General features: G+C 47.0%; 1 protein-coding gene across 1 annotated transcript; it reads right to left on the bottom strand.

Annotated features, from left to right (window-relative positions):
- Positions 1-536: 536 nt before the first annotated feature.
- LOC109689055 (olfactory receptor 2Z1) lies at positions 537-1481 on the bottom strand. Its single transcript, XM_020167745.2, has one exon. The coding sequence runs from the start codon at positions 1479-1481 to the stop codon at positions 537-539; it is 945 nt and encodes a 314-aa protein (XP_020023334.2).
- Between the last annotated feature and the right edge of the window lie 22551 nt (positions 1482-24032).

Below are 24032 nucleotides of genomic sequence, written 5' to 3'. Positions count from 1 at the left end.
CCGCCTGGGATTACAGGTGTGAGCCACTGTGCCTATCCTGGTGGCCACCTTCTTGCTGGCAGAGTCCCTTGGTGGTGCAGGACATCACAAGATGACAGATAGGGAGCAAACCTACATGTACCATCTGGTCATTCTTCTTTTTCTTATAAGCCCATCACTATTAAGTCATGGGGCTGCACCCTGGTGACCCTATACCATCCTAATCACCTCCCAAAGGCCCCGCGCTCAAATACTACAGTCAGATCAATCTCTCATTAAAACCTCACAGTGGGAATTAAACTCCAACCTGAGTTTCAAATCATCACAGCAGTGGCCAAGCTGAGATCCATGTCTGCTACTGGGTTAGTGTTTTTGCAGTAGATAAAAAGCCTTCCTTTTGTTGAAGAGACTGAGGTACTGTTTGCGTTTTCTACAAATCCACCAGCCACTCTGGGAGGAGGAAGGAGGCAGCAAGCACTTGTAAGTGGCAAGTGTTCTATCAAACGAAAAGTGTCAACCGTAAGGGAACCTCCTAGGAAAACCAGCGTCCCAGGATATCATCTCTTGGGTCTGAAGCCAGCCCTGCTAAGGACACTGGTGACAGCCACTCGAACGTCCCTGTTCCTTAAGCTGTAGATGAGTGGGTTGAGCATGGGGGTGACCAGGCTGTAGAAGAGAGAGGCCGCGCTGTCCTGGGGTGGGCTGTGGTAGGTGCCAGGCACCATGTACACGAACACAGCTGCCCCATAGAAGAGCCCCACGACGGTGACATGTGAGGAGCAGGTGGTGAAGGCCTTGTGCCGGGCCTCAGCCGAGCGCAAGCGGACGACGGTGGCCAGTACGAGGCCATAGGAAGTGACAATGAGTGAGACGGGCAGCAGCAGAATCAGCACCCCCGAGATGGACAGCGACATCTCGAAGACCCTGGTGTCTGCACAGGCCAGCTTGAGCAGGGCGGGCAGCTCGCAGAAGAAGTGCTCCACGGTGTGGGAGGCACAGAAGGGGAAGTGCAGGGTGACCGAGGTCTGCACGGAGGCCACAAGCACCCCTGAGCCCCAGCAGGTGGCCACCATGAGCACACACACCTGGCGTCTCATAAGCATGGGGTAATGCAGCGGGTGGCACACGGCCACATAGCGGTCGTAAGACATCAGGGACAGCAGGATGCCCTCTGAGACGCCCATAAGCATCAGGATGAACATCTGTGCTGCGCAGCCCCCGAAAGAGATGGAATTTTCTCCCTGCAGGATGCCGGCTGCCACCTTGGGGATGGTGACCAGAGGGAACCCAATGTCCAGCAGGGAGAGCTGGCTGAGCAGGAAGTACATGGGCGTGTGCAGCCTGCACTCCATGAGGATCAGGAAGAGGAGGCTGGTGTTGCCCAGCAGGCCCACAGTGAGCATGGCTGCCACCATGAAGAAGAGGGCCAGGTGTGGCCCTGTGTGGCCAAGCAGCCCCATGAGAATAAAGTCTGAGGTCACCGACTGATTTGACATCCCCATCCTCCAGGACATGTCAGTGGCCTGTAGGAAGGACAGGGCATTGGCAGAGGGTCTTGGGGACAGGGGACTTCATATCCCAGCCAAGTGCCACTATTGGATAGTGCCACCACAAGTCTTCTGAGAAAGGTGACAGTTAATCCAGGCTCAGTAGGAAGAAGTCACAATTGATCACTGCATCTGCTGTGGTCAGGGAGGAGGAATGCATGGCCATGCATGCTTTTGCCTGTCTGAGCAGAAGTCCTGACATTAAGCTCCAGACAAGCAGGAGCCTCCAACACTTGCTGTGAAGCTGTCTGTCCCCAAGCTAGAGCATGAGACAGCCACCCCACATCGTGCGCCTGAGGCCGAGGCAGAGGTGGGATTCTGAGTAGAGGTAGGGAGACCTGACCCAAGATGATAGGGGATGATGACATTGGATCAGAGAATCAATCTAGGATCAGAGGTGTGGCACAAGCAGTAGGCCCCGAGTTCAAATCCCAGTACCACCAAAAACAAACAAACAAAAAACCCCAAAAACCCACTAATCCAAAACTATGAGAAAGGCTTGCTTCCAAATTCTTGGAAGAAGAGGAGGTTCAAAGTTTGAGAAGAGTCAGAAGCAGGATATTTGGGATGTGAATCCAAGGTGTTTAACCTGTAAAGGGACATAGGAGTGATCGGGTTGGAACCAAACATCCCAGAGTACACCAGCCCCCCTCCCTCTGCTTCCTCCCTCCTTCCCTTCCTCCGTGATTTTTTTTCCTTTTATTTATATGTGCATACAATGTTTGGGTCATTTCTTCCCCCTTCCCCCCGCCCCTCCCTTTTCCCCCCACCCCTTTCCCTGATTTCTTTTTTTCTGCAGTGCTGGGGACAGAGCCCATGGCCATGGGCATCCTAGAACATGCTATACCTCCAGTCCTTTCAGATACTTTATGGCCAGCTCCAAGACAAAGGTGGAGAAAAGATGAAAGTTTCTATGACTTGCTTTGGGGAAGAGAAATTCTAGTTTCTATGGCCTGCTTTGGGGAGAAAGTTACAGGCCAGAAACCATGGGCCCAAAAAAATATACTATGACATCATGGGAGAACTCTGAAGGTAGGACTGTTTTCTAGGAAGACAGAGAAAGGAATGTCATCTCAAGGACAAGGTAGGATTCATTTGGCTTGTTTGACACACCGTTAAGACAATACATTCTGGGTTTAGACAGAGCCCAACTTAACCACATCCCCGCCTTGCGCAACAAAGGTGAGTCTCTTTCTGGGACTCGGTTTACCCAGCTATATGTGGGAATAAACAATACTTTTCTCACAACAGTTGAGGGTTAAATAAATTAAAGGGCTTAATTTTTTTTTTTTGAGACAGGATCTCACTGTAGTGCAGGCTGGCCTTGAACTTGCAATCCTCCTGAGTGCCCTGCCATACCCAGCAAAAGTGCTTAATTTCTTAAGATCATAGCTATTATTTATATTGGGAAGGAAATGCAAACACTGAAAAGATGGACTTGGGCTGGAGTGCAGCTCAGTGTTGAATGCTTGCTTACCATGCACGAGGCCTTGGGTTCCATCCTCAGAACCCGGAAAAAAAAGCAACCCTCAACTGCCTTCCCGTAGTAGGGTGATATAAACTTGGTGCTTAGCTCAGTGACGGCACATAATAAAACAACTGACTGCACCCTCGCTCTTTCTGTTCACAGTATGCAGCATGGTTTACTCAGTTACATGACAAAAGTTGACTGATTCTAGCTCATTGTCTGCCACATGACAGTTCTTACCCTAAGTCAGTGACGGCAAGCAGAGGTGATTTTTGTCCTCTCCCCCTCCCAGGGGATATTGGTAATATCTAGAGACACTCCTGGGTGTTCGGGTGTTGTGATCAGGGTGGGCTTACTGGCAGTGATTGACAGAGGCCAGGGATGCTGCTCTCGTAATCTGTTGCTATGACAACTACCCTGCTCCACATCAACACAGAGAGTGGTCCTCACCACAGAGGTTTAACTGAGCTCAAGTGTGGTGCTGGTGGCTCACGCCTGTAATCCCAGCTACTTGGGAAGATGAGATGGGGAGGATCGCAGTTCAAGGCCAGCCCAGGCAAACAGTTCTTGAGACCCCCCCCATCTCCAAAAGAACCAGTAAAACGGACTGGAGTAAAGTGGCTCAAGTGGTAGAGTGCCTGCTTTGCAAGTACAAATGCTGAGTTCAGACCTCACTCCCACAAATAAATCAATAAATAAATAAACAAGAGAAAAGGACACAGAGAGAAAGAAAGAGGCCATTTAAAGATACTGGGTTGCTGTGTCAACGAGCCAGGGACATCTAGAGCCACCAGACCCTGGGAGGGAGGTGTGGGAGGACTCCTCCCAGATAACCAGGAAGGAATAAATTCTGACAGTACATTGATTTGGACTTGTGACTTTCAGAATTGAGAGGACAAAATTTCTGTTGTTTTAATCTTTTGCGATTTTTTTGGCAGCACTGGGACTGAACTCAGGGCCTTACACTTGCTAAGCAGGCGCTCTACCACTTGAACCCTTCACCAGCCCTGTTTAATCTTCTGTAAGTACTGCTTTGTCTGCAGTGCTCTTGCTGGCATGTGGAAGTGAGCGCACTAGCCAGGGCCACCTACTAGTGGTAGCATCAATTTCCAGACAAGAGTTAGTGTGGTCGTCCCTTGATGTCACACTCCTGGTACCAACACTGTGATTCAGGGTCCTCTAGGACCTGCTTCCCCAAACGAGACCTCAGCAATCCTTTTCCAGTCCTGTAACATTTACCACTTATGTGCAATGACAGTCTTTCTCCTTGTCCTGGGGCAGAAGCCACCTCACCAGATGTGGGATTGGCATCCCTGGAGAGCTCACCTGCTCTGGCATTGGGTCTTTTCAGCTGATGCCCACTGTCTGACCAACAGTCCTCAACTCTCCATCTTCAGAAGATGCTATGCAGGTGCACTTCTTCCAAGGAGTGCAGATTGTCCCCAACACCAAGTGAGTGACCCTGGACATTGGATCCTCTGCCTTGTAGAAAATCACTGGGGACCTCCTCAATGTCTTCTTGGTAACAGACTTGCAAGCTCCCTGCTGTGGTCCCCTGACCTCATTTTTCCTCGTGGAGTTGTTGGGAGGTCCCTAGGCTAAAGATGTGTCTGTAAAAAAAACAAAACAAAACAAAACTGCACAAGTCCACTAGCTCCTTCTCCATGGATATTATCTCTTTCCATTACTGTGGGCTTTGGGCACATTGTTTTAGGGTCCCACTAAACCTACTTCTGCCACCTTGCTTCAGGGTAGACCTGGGCAGATAATCTTGCTCTGAATCAAAGGCCTGGTGCCTTAGGATGAAGAATCTTGGCTACAGTGTTTTTGAATTGACTTTAACAACACATCTCCACTTGAGCCATGCCACCAGCCCTAACATTTCCTTCTCAAATCTCCCTCTTTGCTGTTTGTATTTAAGGTCTCATGCCTTTGGCTGAGAATGACAGAGAAGCAGCAGTGAGGTTTTCTGGCTCCTTGCTGCTCCAAAAATATCTTCCATCAATGACAGGACCCTTTCTCCACTGGACACAGAAGACCCAGTGGCTCACATCTGTAATCCTAACCACTTGGGAGGCTGAGATCGGGAGGACCATGACTTGAGGCCCGCCCAGGAAAATAATTCACGAGACCCTCATCTCCAAATAATTAGAGCAAAATGAACTGGAGGTGTAGCTCAAGCAGTAGAGTGCCTGCTTTGCAAAACCAAAGCCCTGAGTTCAAATCCCTGTTCTGCCAAAAAAATTATGATGGGAAAAAGATCACTCTAGCCAACCTGAAGTAGAAGTGTTTTTGAAACAAACCAAGCAGAAAATGTAATTTTAAATACTAGTGGTTTTGAAGGATGGACTGCAGGAGGCCAAGGAGACACTTCTCCTTCCCAGGAAACACCCATCTGCATCTGAAAGGCATCTCTGCCCTCAGGCAATACACAAAAAAGGTATAAAATCCAATCCCCACCCTGACCCACTGGATTATCACTTTCTAGGTCCCCCTGCATGCCCCACCATGCAGTCTTTCTTTTCTCTTCTCTACACATAAAACCTTTCCGACCTCTGCTGCTGGAGTCTGCCTGTGCTTTCATTCTCAGAGCAGGCTCAAGAACCCCAGGCACCTGAAATTCCTGTGCGTGTCATCTGCTCATCATATTTGGCAAAGCACGAAGGGATAAGCCTTCACCTGAGGTCGGTATAGGTTGTGCCAAACTGGGAAAGGCTGCCTAGGAATGTGACCATGACCATCCGGCACTCCGATGGAGTCTGTTCTCCAGGACAGCCCCCACCACAGCCTAGCTACAGTGGACCTCTCAGGCTGGCCTTCTCTCTTTCTCTCTCTCTCTCTCTCTCTCTCTCTCTCTCTCTCTCTCTCTCATTAAGGAGGGGTTCTCCCTTGGGAAACAAGAAAAGCTCTGAGCCCATTACAGCTGTAAGGCAGGCAACCTGAGGGAACTCAGGGGGTGGCTGGGGGCTTATACTGGACTGCCAGTGCTACATGGGTGGAGCCAGACTTCAGTGCACCAAGGCTTTTTTCCCTCTCAACTCTCCTTAAACTCTCTCTTTCAAGATCTAACCTGCTTAGGACGAGATCTGAAAACAGCCAGCGGAAAGGAAAGTTTCTCTTCAAGCTATAAAGGTGTTCTGGCCAGGGCACTTCCCAGTGTCAGCCAAAGGCTGGAGATGCAACTTTCTGACCCGCCCTGAGGCTCCAAAGGCAGCTAAGTCTCACACCCCTCCAGCCATGTCCATGGCAAATGGAAAATCAGATCTCTTACTCTTCCTTTATGGTTTCTGTGGCTTGAGAGTGGAGGTCACCTCTTGCTTCCAGTGCTCCAGTACTGCCTTGGGCAGTGGTGATCAACAATCCCTCATGCATTGAGCCTGGAAACTCTCTTTTCCTCCATTCCTCAGCTTCTCCTTCCTTTTTCCCAAGTAGTTCAGGATGAGTGTCCCCCTCCCCTCTTTGCTGTAAACAGCAGTGGGCTTCCTTTTTTAGGGAGTTTGGGATAAATCCCTGCAGGCATCAGAAAGTGTTAGTCTCTAACTGGGCTTAACTGCCTTTGTCAGGCATCTGGTTAAAGTAGTTAAACAGGTTCTACAGACTGCCATCAGTGGGACAAATGAGCAGTTAAAAGGAAGAGACCTCAGGCTCTTCTCCATTTTCGTCCATTACCACAGCAAAAGCCTTCAGAAGCTCCCTCTCTTTTCATAGCAAATATATGCCTCACAGGATATTTAGGGAGATAAAAGTCTACCTCATCAGGAGTCCCCATCCACGCCTGTACAAGGGTTCTCCCTCTGGCTGTGCAAGCCCTCTTGGTTACTTGATAGAGCTATTTTTAAATTACAAGCCTTCAGCTGATAGAGGAGAACCAGGTACCTGGGCCACAGGGGAAACAGGCAAGTCAAAATGAATAGACAAGAAATTGGTCAGGGGTCATTCTGGGGGTGTGTGTGGCTGCACCCGGAATGTCCTCCACTACCTTAGCCACAGGTGGCTGTGGCAGCAAAACACAGGAGAGCGGGACGCCCTCTCCTACATAGAGTTTCTCCTCACCAGGGGATGCCTAGGTAAGAGGAGAAAACCTCTGTTAAGGTGACCAATTTTCCCTTGCTTCCCTTTAGATGGGGAATCAAGCCTCAAGGATCCAGGAAGGATCCCCCCTTGCCTGCTTATTAAAACACTGGAAAGATCTTGATCCAGAAAATCTTCAGCAAAAGCAACTCAAGTTTTACTGCACCCAGGCTTGGCCACAGTATCCTCTGGGAGATGAGAAAATATGGCCAGAAGGAGGGAGCATTAATTATAATACCATTCTTCAATTAGATATGTTCTATAAAAAGGAGGGAAAGTGGACCAAAGTTCCATATGTTCAACTGTCCTTTTTCCTAAGCTATCACCCAGAATCGCTGAGCAAATGCAGGCTAGATACCCAGACCATGGTGACACTTTGCAAAAAGCTCCCAAACTCCCTTGAGGAGCCAAAGAATCCATCTGATGCTCCATCAGCTCCCCCTCTTCCCCCTTACCCAGCTACCTCACACACTAGACATCATCCCACAGGACTCTATCCCCTCCAGTTAATTCCCGGAGGGGACAGAGCTCATGTTCCTTTTAGAGTGAGTGAACTTAAAGAAATAAAAAAGGATTTAGGAAATTATACAGAAAATCCAGACCAGTACATCCAGGCATTTAGAGAAGTCAGCCAAAACTTTGAACTGAGCTGGAAAGATGTAATGTTATTGCTATGTCAGACCCTCACTTCTCTGGAGAAACACCAGGTTCTAGATCAGGCAGTCACAGCTGGAGATAATTATCACTTAGATAAAAGCAGCCCTACAGGCCGGTCTCCTACTGGGCCCTCACAGGAGGAGGAGGGGGAGGGAGAAGAAAGACAAAGACATTGGATACCTAGAAGGGAGCCTCGATTCCCAATTCCAACAGGAGATCAGGCAGTGCCTAGGTATGACCCTAAGTGGGACCCTGAAAATGACAAGGATGAATGGAGTTGTAACCATTTCATCCACTGCATTCTTGGAGGACTAAGGAGAGCCAAGGTAAAACCTCTCAATTACTCCCAAGTCACAGCTGTACCGCAAGGACCCTTAGAAACTCCAGTAGCTTTCCTACAGAGACTTAAGGATGCTTTACAAAAGCATACCAACATCATACCAGAGTCACAGGAAGAGGAAATCGTCCTAAAAGATAAATTTTTAACACAGTCAGCACCAGATATCCATAAAAAGCTTCAGAAATTGGTGGCTAAAGGGAGCAGAGATCTGGACAAATTGGTCCAAAGGGAGCAGAGATCTGGACAAATTGGTCCGTGTAGCCACGTCTGTATACTATAACAGGGACTTAGAAAAAGAAAGGAAGGACCTGGAAAGGGAAAAGAGAAAGGATAAGCGGCAGGAGGCTCTGATCACAGCGCTCAGTGGCTGTCCTGGGGCGAAGTCCAAACCTGAGGACATGCTTTCAATGTGGACAGGCTGGCCATTTTAGGAGGGAGTGCCCCCGGAGAAAGCTACCTCTGGGACCCTGCCTCATTTGTCAGGGAAAACACTGGAAGGCACACTGTCCCCGGTTCCCAGGGGAACCGAGGCCAGAGCCTCCCACGCAAATGACGGGTCTTGGGGCCTCCCATACAGTCTTCTGTTACCACTGTAAAAGCAGAAGAGCCCCAAATTAAGCACAAGGTCAGCCTCCTTATCGATACTGGAGCCAGCATCTCAGCTATTCCTTTCTCTCCTGGACCCAGGTCCTCCAAGAAAATTACTGTTCGAGGCATATCAGGCCAGCCTCTAGAGCGTTATTTCACTCAGCCTTTAGCCTGCTCCTGGGGAGATTTCCATTTCTGTCACTCCTTTTTAGTTGTCCCAGAAACCCCTACTCCTATGCTAGGGCGAAACTTTCTATCCAAATTGGGGGTACAGCTACTTTTACCCCCAGGAGAATACTTTTGCTTGCCCCTAATAGAGGAACAAGTAGACCCCACGGTGTGGAAGGATGGACACACTGTGGGATGGGCACGAACAGCTGCCCCAGTCCTAATTCATCTCAACAACCCTCCTGGTTTCCCCATCAAAAACAATATGCTTTAAAGCCAGAAGATAAGGAGGGGCTAATTCCCATAATCAAAGACTTAAAGAGACAGGGACTGCTAATAGAATGCTCCAGCCCATATAATACTCCTATTCTCAGTGTCAGGAGGGGACCTAACAAATGGAGGCTACTCCAGGACCTCCGCCTGATCAACGAAGCAGTAGTGCCTCTCCATGCTGTAGTTCCAAATCCCTATTGCTTTTAGCCCAAATACCTGCGGGTACTACTTACTACTCTGTCCTGGATTTAAAAGATGCCTTCTTTTGCATTTCCTTACACCCTAAAAGTCAACCTATCTTTCCTTTGAGGACCCCACAAGAAAGACTGGACAGGTCACTTGGACTGTCCTCCCCCAAGGATTCAGAGACAGCCCCCACCTCTTTGGGTTAGCTCTAACCCAAGACTTGGCAGAATGGCAATACCCACAAGCTACTCTGCTACAATATGTAGATGACCTCCTGCTCTGTGGACCAAATGAGCCTGTTATTTCACGAGCCACTGAGTCCTTACTAAACTTCTTAGCAGACAGAGGTTATAAGATCTCTAAAGAAAAAGCCCAATTGTGTCAGTCTAGGGTTACATATTTAGGTCTTGTCCTGGGGAAAGAAATGAGGTCTCTAGAAGAAGACAGAATCTGTCCAATCCTGACATTTCCTCTACCTAGAACTCTAAAGCAATTGAGGGCCTTTTGGGGGGTCATAGGATACTTTAGAATTTGGATCCTGGGATATGCAGACCTAGCCAGGCCTTTATATCAAATCCTTAAGGAAGCACAGAAGGATCCCCAGCCCTTTATTGAATGGGATGACAAGTCAGAAAATCCATTCCACAGGTTAAAGAAGGCTCTTATGAAAGCTCCCACCCTGGGTCTCCCAGTACAAGACAAGTTTCAATTATATGTCTATGAAAAGGGAGGACTGGCCTTGGGCGTGGTGACTCAGCTTCAGGGCATCACTCCCCAGCCAGTAGGCTACTTAAGCAAAGAGTCAGATCAGGTAGCCAAGGGATGGCCAGGATACCTCAGAGCAATGGCCACAGCAAGCCTTCTACTGCCTGAAGCTCAGAAACTTATCCTAAACCGCCCCCTAACGGTTTATACCCCACACAACCTAGGGTCAATTTTAAACTCAAGGAGAACTTTGGCTATCTGACAGCCGTCTACTTAAATACCAGGCCCAGCTTCTGGGAGGAACAGAAATAACTTTAAGAACCTGTCAGAGCCTAAATCCTGCATCCCTTTTACCAGAGACAGAGGGAAATCCTGAGGAGGTACTTATGAAAAATTATGCTGCCCGACCTGACTTAACTGATGAGCCCTTAAAAAACCCAGATCTAGAATTATACACTGATGGCAGTTCCTTTGTCAAGAATGGTGTCAGACATGCAGGGTTTGCAGTTGTGACAGAATTTGGCATCCTCAAATCAGGTCCTCTTCCTCCTACTACAAGTGCTCAATTGGCAGAATTAGTGGCCCTAACAGAAGCCCTAAGACTGTCAAAAGAACAGAGTCAATATCTATACAGATTCTAAGTATGCCTTCCTGATCCTGCATGCTCATGCAGCCATTTGGAAGAAAAGAGAAATGCTAACTACAACAGGAACAACTTCCCATAGATATAAGAGAGGTTACTTTAATAGTTTTAGGGATAACAACATTAGTTGCAGCCCTTGCTGGAATCAGCTATGGGGTCATTGCCAATCATGTAACTGCAAAAAACCTAAGCAAAGTGGTAGAGGACATCTCAGACCAGGTAGGCCTTGCCATTAAGGACATGCAAAGGTCTTTGTTGTCCCTTGCCTGTATGGTAATGGACCACCGCCTGGCCCTAGATTTTCTTTTGGCTAAACAAGGGGGGGTGGTATGTGTCATCACCAATACTTCCTGTTGCACATATATAAACACTTCAGGCATTGTAGAGGAACATGCAGATTACATTCTCCAACAGGCTAAGTGCCTCAGGAGCAATCTCTTGAAACCCAGGTTTCTACTCAGGTAGGGGAACAAATAAAATCCTGGCTCCCCTCCAAGACTTGGTTCCTACCCTTTCTGGGGCTTATAGTGCCATTATTCTCTTGCTTGTGTTTGGGCCTTGCATTTTAAACTTACTTGTCAAGTTTGTTTCTTCTTGCCTAGAATCCATTAAACTACAAATGCCTCTGGTGGAGATGAAAACGACCTACTACTGTGGTCCCCTTGACAACCCCTCTTGTAGTCAGCCCTGATGCTGCGGGACTCTTCATCGCCCTGTCAGCAGGAAGCAGTTACTGAACAGACTTTGTCATCCCTATTCCTAGCAGCAGTTAGGGCGGTCACTGAGAGGGGGGACTTGAAGGACAGACTGAGGGAGGTCAAGGAGACACTTCTCCCCAGGAAATGCCCTGTGCATCTGAAAGGCATCTCTGCCCTCAGGCAATGCCAAAAAAGGCTATAAACCCACTCCCCACCATAACCCACTGGTTTCCGGGTTCCCCTGCGTGCCCCACCATGCAGTCTTTCTCTTCTCTACAAATAAAATCTTTCCGATCTCTGCTGCTGGAGTCCACCTGTGCTTTCATTCTCAGAGCGGGCTCAAGAACCCTGAGCACCTGAAGTTTCTGCGCGTGTCATCGTGCACCAGTTTGGAGGGAGGGGTCCACAGAGGTGAAAGTGTCCCCAGCTCATAACTCACATGACAGCCCTGCCTTTTGCAGTGGCTTCCATGGGCGGATCGTTCACAAAGCGCTTCCCTTTTTTTTTGGTCCATTTGACCACAAAGCACCATGGACACAGTACACTCTTTGCGAGCCTCTGCTGAGTGAGTAAAATCAATGAGGGAAATACCTAGGGTGTCAAAGTGTCTAAGGCGACAAACAGACCTATGCCAAGTCATGTGTATGCTCTGTCAGGTTGAGCTCATGTTTGACTCTTTGCACCCATCTCTCCACAGTTACCTGTTCTGATCTCTGAAACCTGCTTCAGGGTATTCTTGTGCTAAACTGTCCCCAGAAGGTGGGGGGGCTGAAGACATCCCTGGGGTTTGCCAGGTCTGATTGCCCAGCAATAGTCAAGAGAGCTATTCTACCTAGCTCAGCAGCTTCTGTGGCATGTCAAGGGCAGATTACCCTTCACCAGGAGCTGGTAGCTCACACTGCTAATCCCAGTTACTTGGGAGGCTGAGATGGGGAGGATCGCATTTCAAGGCCAGCTCAGGCAAATAGTTCTCGACACCCCATCTAATCAAAATTACCAGAACAAGATGGACTGGAGGTGTGGCTCAAGCAGGACAGCACTTGCTTTGTAAGTACAAAGTCCTGAATTCAAAGCCCCATCCTATTTAAAAAAAAATAGCTGCCCTTCCTGAGGGTCTGGTTCAGGCTCGCAGCAGTGCTGAGGCATATTCAGTTTTTCTTCCTTCAAATATCTGTCCATCCCCAAGCTCCCATCATCGTGAAAACAGAAACCCAACAGATCCTTGGACTTTTTTTTTTCTTTTCAAAGCCAGGGTCTCACTACACAGCCTAGGCTGAACCTGAATTCGCTATGGCAGCCCACATTAAGCTTGAACTCTCAATTGTCCTGCCTAAGATTTCTGAGTGCTGGGATTATAAGTGTGCACCACCACACCCAGCTTTCCATTACTTTTCACTCTACATTAAAGTGTTTAAAAATTCTTTGCTGTCATCAATGTCTCCTTTCTAATTGTACCCAGACCCCATGAAGTCTCCCAAGCAGTACAGCTCCTGGCGCTGACCCCTACCTTTCAAGGTTTGTGCATACCTGGAGTCTCTTTTCTCCAGGACGTCTCTGGGATAAAACCTCTTCAGAAACCAGCAAGACTAGTTAATGAATCTTGCCTTGGTCCATTGAGGCATTAAAGAATTTCTCTAAGGACAAGGATCCCACGTGAATGCTGTCACATCACAAAACTTTTCATCTTCTCTTTCCCCTCACACAGAAAATTAACAGCCATAGGAACTGGACCCTTGAGGCTGTAATTATCCCCAGCAGATTGTGGAAAAGTTTCCAACTCCCAACGCGAGGATGACAAGGAGCGCTGTGCTGGATGTTGAACTTTCTAGAGAATTCAAACACTGAAACAACTGTGTTGGACCATGCAAGTCCTCATTTGTCCTTTTGTGAGAGAAGGGTGTGTGAGAAATCTTTTTTTTAAAAGCATGGACAGACATGCACAAAGGTATCATTTCTGAGGACTGGAGGTGTAGCTCAGTGGTAGAACCCTTGCCTAGCATGTGCAAGGCCCTGGGTTTGATCCCCAGTACCACAAATGAATGAATGAATGAATCTCTCTCTATCCATCCTATCTATCTATCTGTCTGTCTATCTATCATCTAGATGTATCTTCTATGGTTTAGATCTGCAGTGTTCCCCAAAAGCTCACATATGTGGAAGGCTTGCTCCCCAATGCAGCAGTGTTCAGCAGTGACTGAATCATGAAGGTTCTGACCTGATCAATGAATCAGTCCATTGATGAATTCATAACTTAATGGGCTGGGATTACAGTCATGAGTCACCATGCCTGGTCCAGAAAATCTCTTTTGAAGAGATTTGAATAACGAAATAGTGATGTTCGAGATACAGCCAAGGAACAGCCAAGGCTCTCTCTTCTACCTACTTTAGAGTTATTCCCTTCTTGCTCATTTTGTATGGTGTTTCCTGAACTCACAGACTCCAGGGGAAGCAGTAAACCCTGAAGGCGTTGGTACTCATGCGGACTCTGGTGAGATGGGAAGGGTCACACTGTGCACATGATGATGTCTAGGCTAAGATCTGGTGATGAGGTAGTGCGATCACAGTAATAATGAACCAAAACAAAGGGGCAGCTGGGCTCAGAGAAGCAAGACTGTCAGGTCATAAAGGCAGGCAGAACAACGACCTCAAATAAACCAGTCAAGGACCAGTGTCCATCCCAGCTAAAGCCACCACAATATGCCGGTGACAGCGTGCACCTGTCATTGTGTTGCTCCCTTCTGGATGATGGCTGGCAGTTGGGGATCATGGTGGAGGAAGGGATGTTGACAAGGAGAGGTGGGGAAGATGAAGCCCAAGGGGTTGTGGAAATGGCTGTCGGGTTTTTTTGTTTTTGTTTTCTGAAGAAAGAGATTGAGGAAGACTATAGAAAGTGGAGAGATCTCCCATGCTCATGGATTGGTAGAATCAACATAGTAAAAATGTCTATACTCCCAAAGGTAATCTACATGTTTAATGCAATTCCCATCAAAATCCCAATGGCATTCATCAAAGAGATTGAAAAACCTACCGCTAAATTTATATGGAAACACAAGAGGCCACGAATAGCCAAGGCAATACTCAGTCAAAAGAACAATGCTGTAGTTATCACGATACCCGACTTCAAACTATATTACAAAGCAGTAACAATAAAAACAGCATGGTACTGACACAAAAACAGACATGAAGACCAGTGGAACAGAATAGAGGACCCAGATATGAAGACACAAAACTATAACCAACTTGTCTTTGACAAAGGAGCTAAAAATATACGATGGAGAAATAGCAGACTCTTCAACAAAAACTGCTGGGAAAACTGGTTAGCAGTCTGCAAAAAACTGAAACTAGATCCATGTTTATCACCCTATACCAGTATTAACTCAAAATGGATCAAGGCTCTTAATATCTGACCCCAAACTCTAAAGTTGATACAGGAAAGAGTAGGAAATACTCTGGAATTAGTAGGTTAGGTAAGAACTTTCTCAATGGAACCCCAGCAGCATAGCAACTAAGAGATAGCATAGATAAATGGGACTTCATAAAACTAAAAAGCTTCAGCTCAACAAAAGAAATGGTCTCTAAACTGAAGAGAACACCCACAGTGGGAGAAAATATTTGCCAGCTACACATCAGACAAAGGACTGATAACCAGAATATATAGAGGACTTAAAAAACAAAATTCTTCCAAAACTAATGAACCAATAAAGAAATGGGCAAGTAAACTAAACAGAACTTTCTCAAAAGAAGAAATTCAAATGGCCAAAAACCACATGAAAAAATGCTCACCATCTCTAGCAATAAAGGAAATGCATGGGGGATCTCTCCACTTTCTATAGTCTTCCTCAATCTCTTTCTTCAGAAGGTTATAGTTTTCCTTGTAGATAACTCACATTCATTAAGGAGCAAAACTCTTATTGGTCAAGGTGAGGTTGCACAAAGTGGAGATGTTATCCAGAGTCAGAAAGGATTAAGTCTCTTGGGCTGGTGGAGTGGCTCAAGTGGTAAGTGTGCCTGCCTGGCAAGCGTGAGACTCTGAGTTCAAACCCCAGTGCTACCAAAAAAAAAAAGGATAAATCTCTTATTGATACCAGTCTGAGTGGTGAACTGAGTCTCCTTCAAGATGCAAAGCCCCACAGTGGTCGGGGTAGGAGGGAGCCAGAGCTCCATGGCTATGAAGTGGATACTGACCAGCAAGTGCGAGAGACATGAGCTCGAGGACAGCAGGTTTCTTTTTGGTAGCGTGCCCACCTAGAAGCAGGAGAGAAGCAGAGATCTTTGGAAGGGGAAAATGAGTATTAGAAATTTGATGAAATATCAGATGAATTTGCAAAAGTCAGTAACATTCAGCAAGTCTATATAAATATTTGAAAATATTAACACAATTCACATACACCTGGAGAAAGACATGAATGAAAATGGAGACTGTATGACTGATCAATACCAGGGATGAAAAACGGTACATTAACACAGATCCAACAGACATTAAAAAGAAACTCATACAAATCCATATGAAAATACGGACGGAATGAGAAACTTCTAAGGGAAACATCAGTGCACAAAGCCCAGTGCAACTTATCCCAGAAATCTGTTATCACTCCAAAACCATCGATGTAATTCACCATGTAACAGAGCAAAGGAAGATTATGTACTCTAACAATAAGAAACTGTAACCAATGCTTAGCAGCCAGCATATTTAATGGTGAGTTGCTGACAGCTTATTCTTTGAAAGAAGGGGACAGAGGAGACAAGAATGGTGTCATAGCTGGGTGTTACAGTGTTTTCTCCCTGTAATCCCAGCTACTTGGGAGGCTGAGATTGGGAGGGTTAAGGTTTGAGGCCAGCCAGGGCGAATAGTTTAAAAGGCCCCATCTTCAAAATAACCAGAGCAAAATGGACTGGAGGAGTGGCTCAAGCAGTAGAGAGCCTGCTTTGCAAGTGCAGAGCCCTAAGTTCAAATCCCCGTTGTACCAAAAAAAAAAAAAAGAAAGAATGCCTGTCATGATACCTTCTCTTCATAACCATACTATGAAATAGTATTGAAGAAATAAAAGTATAGGAAAGGGAGAAATAAAGCTGTCAATATTCACAGGTGACAGAACTGGTTTATAGAGAAAAGGTTAAATTATCTATGGATAAAATTTTTCATACCAGCCACAAATACAAAGAAAAGGAAAAAATTTAAATACATATAATCTACAACACCATAAAACCCACAAACTACCTACAAATGAATCCAAGGAAAGATGTAAAAGATGTTTATGCTAAAATGCTCTATTTTTTTTGTGTGTGTGTGTGTGTGGTATTGGGGTTTGAACTCAGGCCCTATACCCTGAGCCACTCCACCAGCCCTTTTTTTGTGAAGGGTTTTTTGAGATCAGGTCTCGCAAACTATTTACCTGGGCTGGCTTTGAACCTTGATCCTCCTGATCTCTGCCTCCTGAGTAGCTGGGATTACAGGCATGAGCCACCTGTGCCTGGCTTAAAAAGCTCTATTTTTGAGGGAAATTAAAGGCCTACATAAATGGAGTGATAGACCATGCTTATAGACTGGAGAGTATAATATTATACAGATCTTAAGCTTCCTTAAGTTCATCTGTTGATTCAGAGCAATCGTAATTGCAGGGTTTTTACAAAACCGGCGATTTCAAGCTGGACATGGTGACAGATGGCTGTCATTCCAGCACTCAGGAGTCCAAGGCAGGAGGACTGGGAGTTCAAGCTTAGCCTGGGCTGCATTGTAAGGCCCTGGTTCAAACCAAAACCAAAACCAAAACCCAAACCCAAATAACTGACACCTGTATGAGAAAACACAGAACTCTTTCATATCATTTGCCAGCCTGGGCAAATAGTTCATGAGATCCCATCTCCACAATAACCAAAGTGGGCTGGTGGAATGGCTCAGTGTTAGAGCACCAGCCTAGCAAGTACAAGACCCTGAATTCAAACCCCAGTACTGCAAAAAAAAAAAAAACCCTCAAAACTTCAATAGGTACTTTATACAAGAAGATACTAAAATAGCAAAGAAACATAGTAAAAGGTATTCAACTTCAGGAAACAACAGGAAGTCCAAATTAAAACCACATGGTGTACACAAAACACATCCACTTAAAATGGCAAAAATGAAAAGGCAGAAAAATATCACATTTAGAGGAAGACGTGGGGTATCTGTGTGACTCACACACTAAAATCTGGGGTGTAAGTTGCTACCATCCCTTTGAGAAACAGCTCAGTGGTATCTATTAAAACTCAAAATTCACAAACTCTGATCCAACCCACCTATTCTCAGGTATATTCCACAGAAATGTACTGGTATGTTCACAAAACCTATACACAAACTCAGCATTCAACAGGTCAATATTTAAATATTTGAAAAGATTAATGCAATTTACTTGACTTGGATCTTAAAAGCCCCCCAAAGACCCATGTGTTAAAGGTAGGTCACCAGCCTGTGGTGCCATTGGGAGGTGACTGAGCTTTTAAGAGGTGGGGCCTATGGAGAGGAAGTTAGGTCATTGGGGGTATGGGCTTGAAGGGGATTGTGTCACCCTGCTTCTTCCTCTCTCTCTCTCTCCTTCTGGGATTTGAACTCAGGGACTACACCTTGAGCCACTCCACCAGTCCTTTTTTGTGAAGGGTTTTTTGAGATAGGGTCTCATGAACTATTTGCCCAGGCTGGCTTCAAACCACGATCCTCCAGATCTCTGCCTCCTCAGTAGCTAGGATTACAGGTGTGTGCCACGGACGTTCAGCTTCCTCGCTCTCTCTATGCTTCTTAGATGCCATGAGTTGAACATGTTTCCTCCAAAATGCACTTCTACTGTGATGTTCTGCCTCTCTATGGGCCCCAAAGCCCACAGCCACGACCTTTTCTATTCAAAATTATATTACACAGTGCAATAATGCACAAAGAAGAAATAAAAGTGTTGGGAGTGGAGAAAAAAAAACTGCCAATATTCACAGATGACAGGATTGTTTTATATAGAAAAGGTGAAATTATAGACAAAATTTCTTATGTCAGCCACAAATATATAGAAAAGAAAAAAATTAAACATAATCTACACCATCATAAAACCCACAAAATACCTACAAATGAATTAATGAAATATAAAAGATGTCTATGCTAACAACTGTATTTGTGAGAGAAATTAAAGAAGACCTACATAAATGGAGTAACCATGGACCAAACCTTGAGCCAAAATAAACCTTTCCTTTTTTTAAGGTGATCATCTCAGGCATTTTGTTATAGAGGTGTGAAGGTGACTATCACAGTCTCATAAAGATCCAGATGCTGAAAGCTTGGTCACCAGGGTGGCTCTATTGAGAAGTGCTGTGAATCTGGAGGTGAGGCATAGTGGGACCCTAGTGATTTTCTCTTCCTCTTTGCTTCCTGGCCACCATGAGGTGAACAGATTTACTGTACCATGTGCTCCCACCATGATGTACTGTGCTGCCGCAGGCCCAAAGCAAAGGGCCAAGCAACCATGGACAGAGATCTCTGAAACCACGAGCCAAAAATAAACCTTTCCTCTTTATAAGGTGATTATTTCAGGAATCTGTCACAGAGATGGGAAGTTGACCAACACAGGGACCTCCGGGCAGTTTCTGTGACCATCACCTTAGAGAGAAATTGAATTTGGGGAAAGAAGTTTGCTCAGGCCCCTATGGACCATCACATTTGATCATATGCAGAAGATATTAATCCTTTTTTTTTTTGGCATTACTGGGGCTTTGAACTCAGAGCCACTTCACCAGCCCTGTTTTGTGTTGGCTATTTTTGAAATGATCTCACAAACTATTTGTGCAGACTGGCTTTGAATCACCATTCTCCTGATCTCTGCCTTTCAAGTAGCTAGGATCACAGGCATGAGCCACAGGCGTCCGGCTCTCTCTCTTCTTATACCACTACTGCTACTCAATCCTGATGACCTTATCCTGTGCTTATCGCCTACCCAAAGCCCCACCTCTAAATATGGAAGTCAGATTAATTCTCCAACCTTGTGGTACTTCCCAATGAGAATGAGATTCCATTATGAGTTCTGGAGGGACAAAATACATTCACACACAGTGTTCCCATGCCTTCCCAGCTCCTGGTCCCCTCGCCACATACCATCTCACTTGCCTTGAGGGGCTGCAGACAGGTGTCCAAAGACTCCTGTCCCTTGCCTACATTGGGGCAGTGTCACCGCCTCATATCCCCCTGGAGAGGGGCTTCACTCAGATCTTCTGCCCTGGTGGACCCACTGCCTGGGGCTAAGTGACACCCTGTGAAGGGAAAAATCCTGTCTCCTTGCAGGCTTTTCCCATCACCCCCTTCCTGGGTTTTGGATAAGAAACACACTTTCCCTCCACTTGGATGGTCTGTGGATGCCACCCTGTGTCCTCCCCTTCTGAACTGGGGGCTGGTGGAGGGGGTCATTCAACTGCTCAGATCTAGCACCCCAATAAATCCCACCAGGGGAGGCTGGAGCCACTATTGAGTCCCCTGCACATCTCTGAAGCTTTGCGTCTTATTCTCCAAAACCAGTTCCTTAGATCTCCTGGCACCTCTGCCATGATGCTGGCAGATCCAGCCCTGGACACGGGACTGATTGGTTTCACGACCTTTACAGTGGTGGGTGAAATTCAGCAACAGCTTCTGGCCTGAATATGGACGAGATTTCATCAGCACCACTGGCTGCGCTGTAGTGGACTCCACTTCCCCCACAGGCCCTGAGGGAAGTTGCCCCATGTTCGTTTATCTCAGCTGCACTGATGAAGAAAGTAAGCGGGTCATTGGATTGCCCCACTGATGCTTGGTGTTTTCACTCTTGATGTGGCTGCAGGGGTCATCCTTCTATATAGCCTATTCTCCCATGTCACCCAGGTTTTTGCTCACAGGTCACCTTTTGGGGTGATCACAGAACGGACCCCCCATCACTTGCTAGAACATCTCACTCTGTTCATTTCTCTGTTTGCTTTGTGTGTGTGTGTGTGTGTGTGTGTTTTACCTTCACCATCTGACTTGGCGTTGGCTTCCTCCATCAGACAGCACCATGATGATAGGAACCTTGTGTGTCTTGTCATCCTGTGCCTGGAGTCCTAGCATCAGGCCAGGTACAGTGTAGGTGCTCAAACAGTTCATTTTTGAGGGATAAACTACTGGGGATTTATAACCCCACCTTCCCATTTTACCAAGGAGGACATGAGACTCAGAAAGGGGAAGGAACTTGCCCAAGGTCATACAGCAGCAAGAAGCAGCGCTTGGACTCAAATTCAATTTTGCTGAATCTGGAACTTGTTTCCTCCCAACAGCCAAGAAAAGAAGATGGGAGACTCCAGCCAGGAGGCAGCAGGAATGATGGTCTAGAAATCCCAAACTAACATCTGGGAGGTGTACCTTCAGAGTGACTTCAACTAAGAACTGCTAACCTTTTTCGTGAACTAACTTTGTGCCTCCCACAGTGTAAAAATCTTATTTCTTTTTAAAATTGTGTTTTCGTCATCATGGAGCTCAGTGTGAAAAAGAAACCAAGAGAGATGCATAAAAAGTCAAAATAGGGTTGGCAGAGTGGCTCAAGCAGTAAGTGCACCTGTCTAGTAAGCATGAGGCCCTGAGTTCAAACTCCAGTGCCACCAAAAAAAGTCAAAATAGTCTTTATTTCGATTCTAGTTCCCCATTTCCACTGGGATATGTGGATTTGTCTACAGTTGAGTTTTTTTGTTGTTGCTGCTGTTTGCTTGCTTTGTGTGTGTTTTTTGTTTTCTTTGATGGTACTGGAGTTTGAGCTCAGGGCCTTCACCTTGAGCCACTCCACCAGCCCTATTTTTGTGAAGGGTTTTTTCCCAGATAGGGTGTCATGAACTATGTGTCTGAGCTGGCTTTGAACCTCGATCCTCCCGATTTCTGCCTCCTGAGTAGCTAGGAACACGTGCACGCACCAGCCTGGAGGTTTTTTGTTTTGTTTCGTTTTAATACGTGTACCAGTGTGTACACACACACTCAAGTGCTCACAAATTTCATAAGCTGCTTGGATAGGGGAATTACTCACATGCCGTTTTCCCTTCCATTGTCACACAGAAAGCTTGCCAAGCTCTGCTAAGTCGCGTGTGACCCATTTTCCACACGGGAGGTGCGAGGCTCGGAGGTGGACGCGCAGTGGCCGAGCCTGGTCGTCCACGGAGGGACACGTGGCGGGCTGTGCACTGCCGCGGCCTGGGCGGGGGTCAGGGACCTGGGGAGGGTCCCCAGCAGGGCTCCCCGCCCTCCAACTCTCCCTGAGGGACAGCCCACAGCCAGCCTGTGTGACCTGGCCTCTGAGACACTCCTCGCGGGCTGAGAACCTCTCGAAAGCCGACCCAGACTCCAGGCACGGCCCCCCTGTCGGGGTTTCCCTTCCGCTCTGGCTTCTGCTTCCGCTTCCGCTCTGGCTTCTGCTTCCGCTTCCGCCCTGACTTCCGCTTCCGCCGGGGCTTCCTCTTCTCCTTCAGCCCCAGACTCAAGAACCGGGATCCATGACCTCCACCATGGCTTGAGGTCCCATTGGACGTGAGACCTTGGTCAAAAGTCACCATCTTCTCCAGGCTTCTGTATGAAGCCAGGTGTTGCCTCCCACCTTGGCCTTCCCAAGAATCAATTGTGGGATTCCACCATTGGTGACCTCAGTCTGATGCCCCATTGCAAGCCTGCCCTTGGAGACTCTTTTCTCCTTCCTGTCTCTGCTTCAAGGACACTGCCTCCTGGCAGGCCTCCCTGACCTGTGGCCTGAGTTAGGGCTCCTCCCTCAGGCACGTCACTTACTCATTTATTGGATTGACTTATCTGATCATTGTCTGTCTCTCCATGAGCTGTGGCTCCTTCCACTGCAGAATGCTCGTGTGGCGTCCTCTGAGCCCAGAATAGTGTCCGGCAGGCAGTAGGTGCTCAGAACTCACACATCAGCATACAAGTCTTTGGAGCTATAGATCTTTCTCTTTATATGTGATAACTAAACAGAAGGTTTGGGACTCAGGGAACCCAAGGGCTCCTGTTCTGCATCCTTGCAAAACCTGGACCCAGGCACCTTAAAGCAAGACATCTGTCTTAGGCTTGACAGGATGCATGGGAACTCCCCAGGATACCTAGGAATGTGATGCTGAGCCAGGATTTCTGGGTGGAAGCATGAGATTCTGCATTCTAGCAGGTACCCAGGTTCCTGGTCCACACTTCGTTTGTCTTCATGATGACCCAAGATAGGAACTGCTCACCTGTGTTGTGCACCACCTCTGTGCCCCTCCCCTTGCTGTGTGAGCTAGCTTCCTTCCTTCTTTCTTTCCTTCCTTCCTTCAGTGGAACTGGGGTTTGAACTCACAGCTTTGAACTTGCAAAGCAAGTGCTCTACCTCTTGAGTCACACCACCAGTCCATTTTGCTCTGGTTATTTTGAAGATGGGGTCTCAAGAACTGTTTGCCTGGCCTAGCCTTGAACTGCAATCCCCTTGACCTCAGCCTCCCAAGTAGCTGGGATTGCAGGCATGAGCCACCAGCACCTGGTCAGTTCTTATTTCTTGAGTTAAGCCTTAGGGCTTAAGGCTGTAAATCTCCTTCTCTTCCCTAGATATTTCCTAAGTATTATGGTGAATAGTAAAGACCATTCTAGGCCTAACCCCCCCACACAGGTGGCTTACTGGGAACTCCCCACCCAACCGCAAAGACTGACAAAGGGACAATTAACCTTTATCTCTGATGCATGGGTTTGAGGCACTCAACTAACCTTGGGCTAACCTTCTCTAAACTTTAAAAAATTAAAGATAGGATCGCTAGGGGCCTGTGGCTCAGGCTTGTAACCACAGCTACTCAAGAAGCAGAGATCAGGAGGATTGCGGTTCGAAGCCAGCCTGGGGAAAATAGTTCATGAGACCCTATCTCGAAAAAATCTTTCACAAAAAAGGGTGGTGGAGTGGCTCAAGGTGTAGGCCTTGAGGTCAAACCCCAGTACCACACCCAGAAAAATTAACGATAGGAACACTGGCAGAGTAAAAGCAAAGGAATCTTCATTGCCACAAAGTGAAAGTGAAGGCTACTCAAAGAGCCAAGCAGCAGGACCCGGAAACCGGTAGACTGGTGAGGTGCTTTAGGTTTCCCTTTTTATTGCCTTTTCAACTCTCCCTTTGCTCCCCCACTCCTTCCAAAGTTCACTGGTCCCTGGAGTGTGCATTCAGAGCTTCTGCTTCTTGTGATTTTTGTCACCTCTGTTCTCAATGCTTTCTTGCTGCAGATGGGGTCTTCTGAGAAAAACCACCAAGCCTCCTCTGCAGCTGCAAAGATGGTCTCGCAGCCCCTGCTTACAAATTTAGTTAGACAGGCTGCCCCTGCCCCATCAGACCACTTGCTAAGGCACTGGTGGACATTGCTTCAGGGCCAGCAACATCATTCTCCCTTTCATCTCCAGGGGCATCAAGACCAGTTGAGCAGGTGATCTTCCTTTGTTTCCCAGCAGCAACATTCCTTAGTGACCACAAGAAAATTTTCCCGCCCAGTGACCTTCCTGGTACTTTTCCACCAGCTCCCCCTGTATCTACCCCAAGCCTGTATGTGGCCGTGGGTTCTGGCTTTTTTGCTGAAGACCCTTCCATAGGCTTTCTTTCCCAAATAAAGCTTGTGCTGATGTTGACCTGCCTATCCTTCTGTGCCTCTCTTCAGTCTAACTCTAAGCACCTACTATGTGTTGGATTCTGCTGTTGCCTGTGATGTCATA

The sequence above is a fragment of the Castor canadensis genome, chromosome 14, assembly GCF_047511655.1.
Source record: "Castor canadensis chromosome 14, mCasCan1.hap1v2, whole genome shotgun sequence".
In the NCBI taxonomy this organism is placed as follows: Eukaryota; Metazoa; Chordata; class Mammalia; order Rodentia; family Castoridae; genus Castor; species Castor canadensis.
This window is presented reverse-complemented; position numbering and strand designations above follow the sequence as displayed.

What these genes read in the sequence shown, in the direction of transcription:
- LOC109689055 (XM_020167745.2), bottom strand. Translation starts at nt 1,481, where the DNA reads ATGGGGATGTCAAATCAGTCGGTGACCTCAGACTTTATTCTCATGGGG.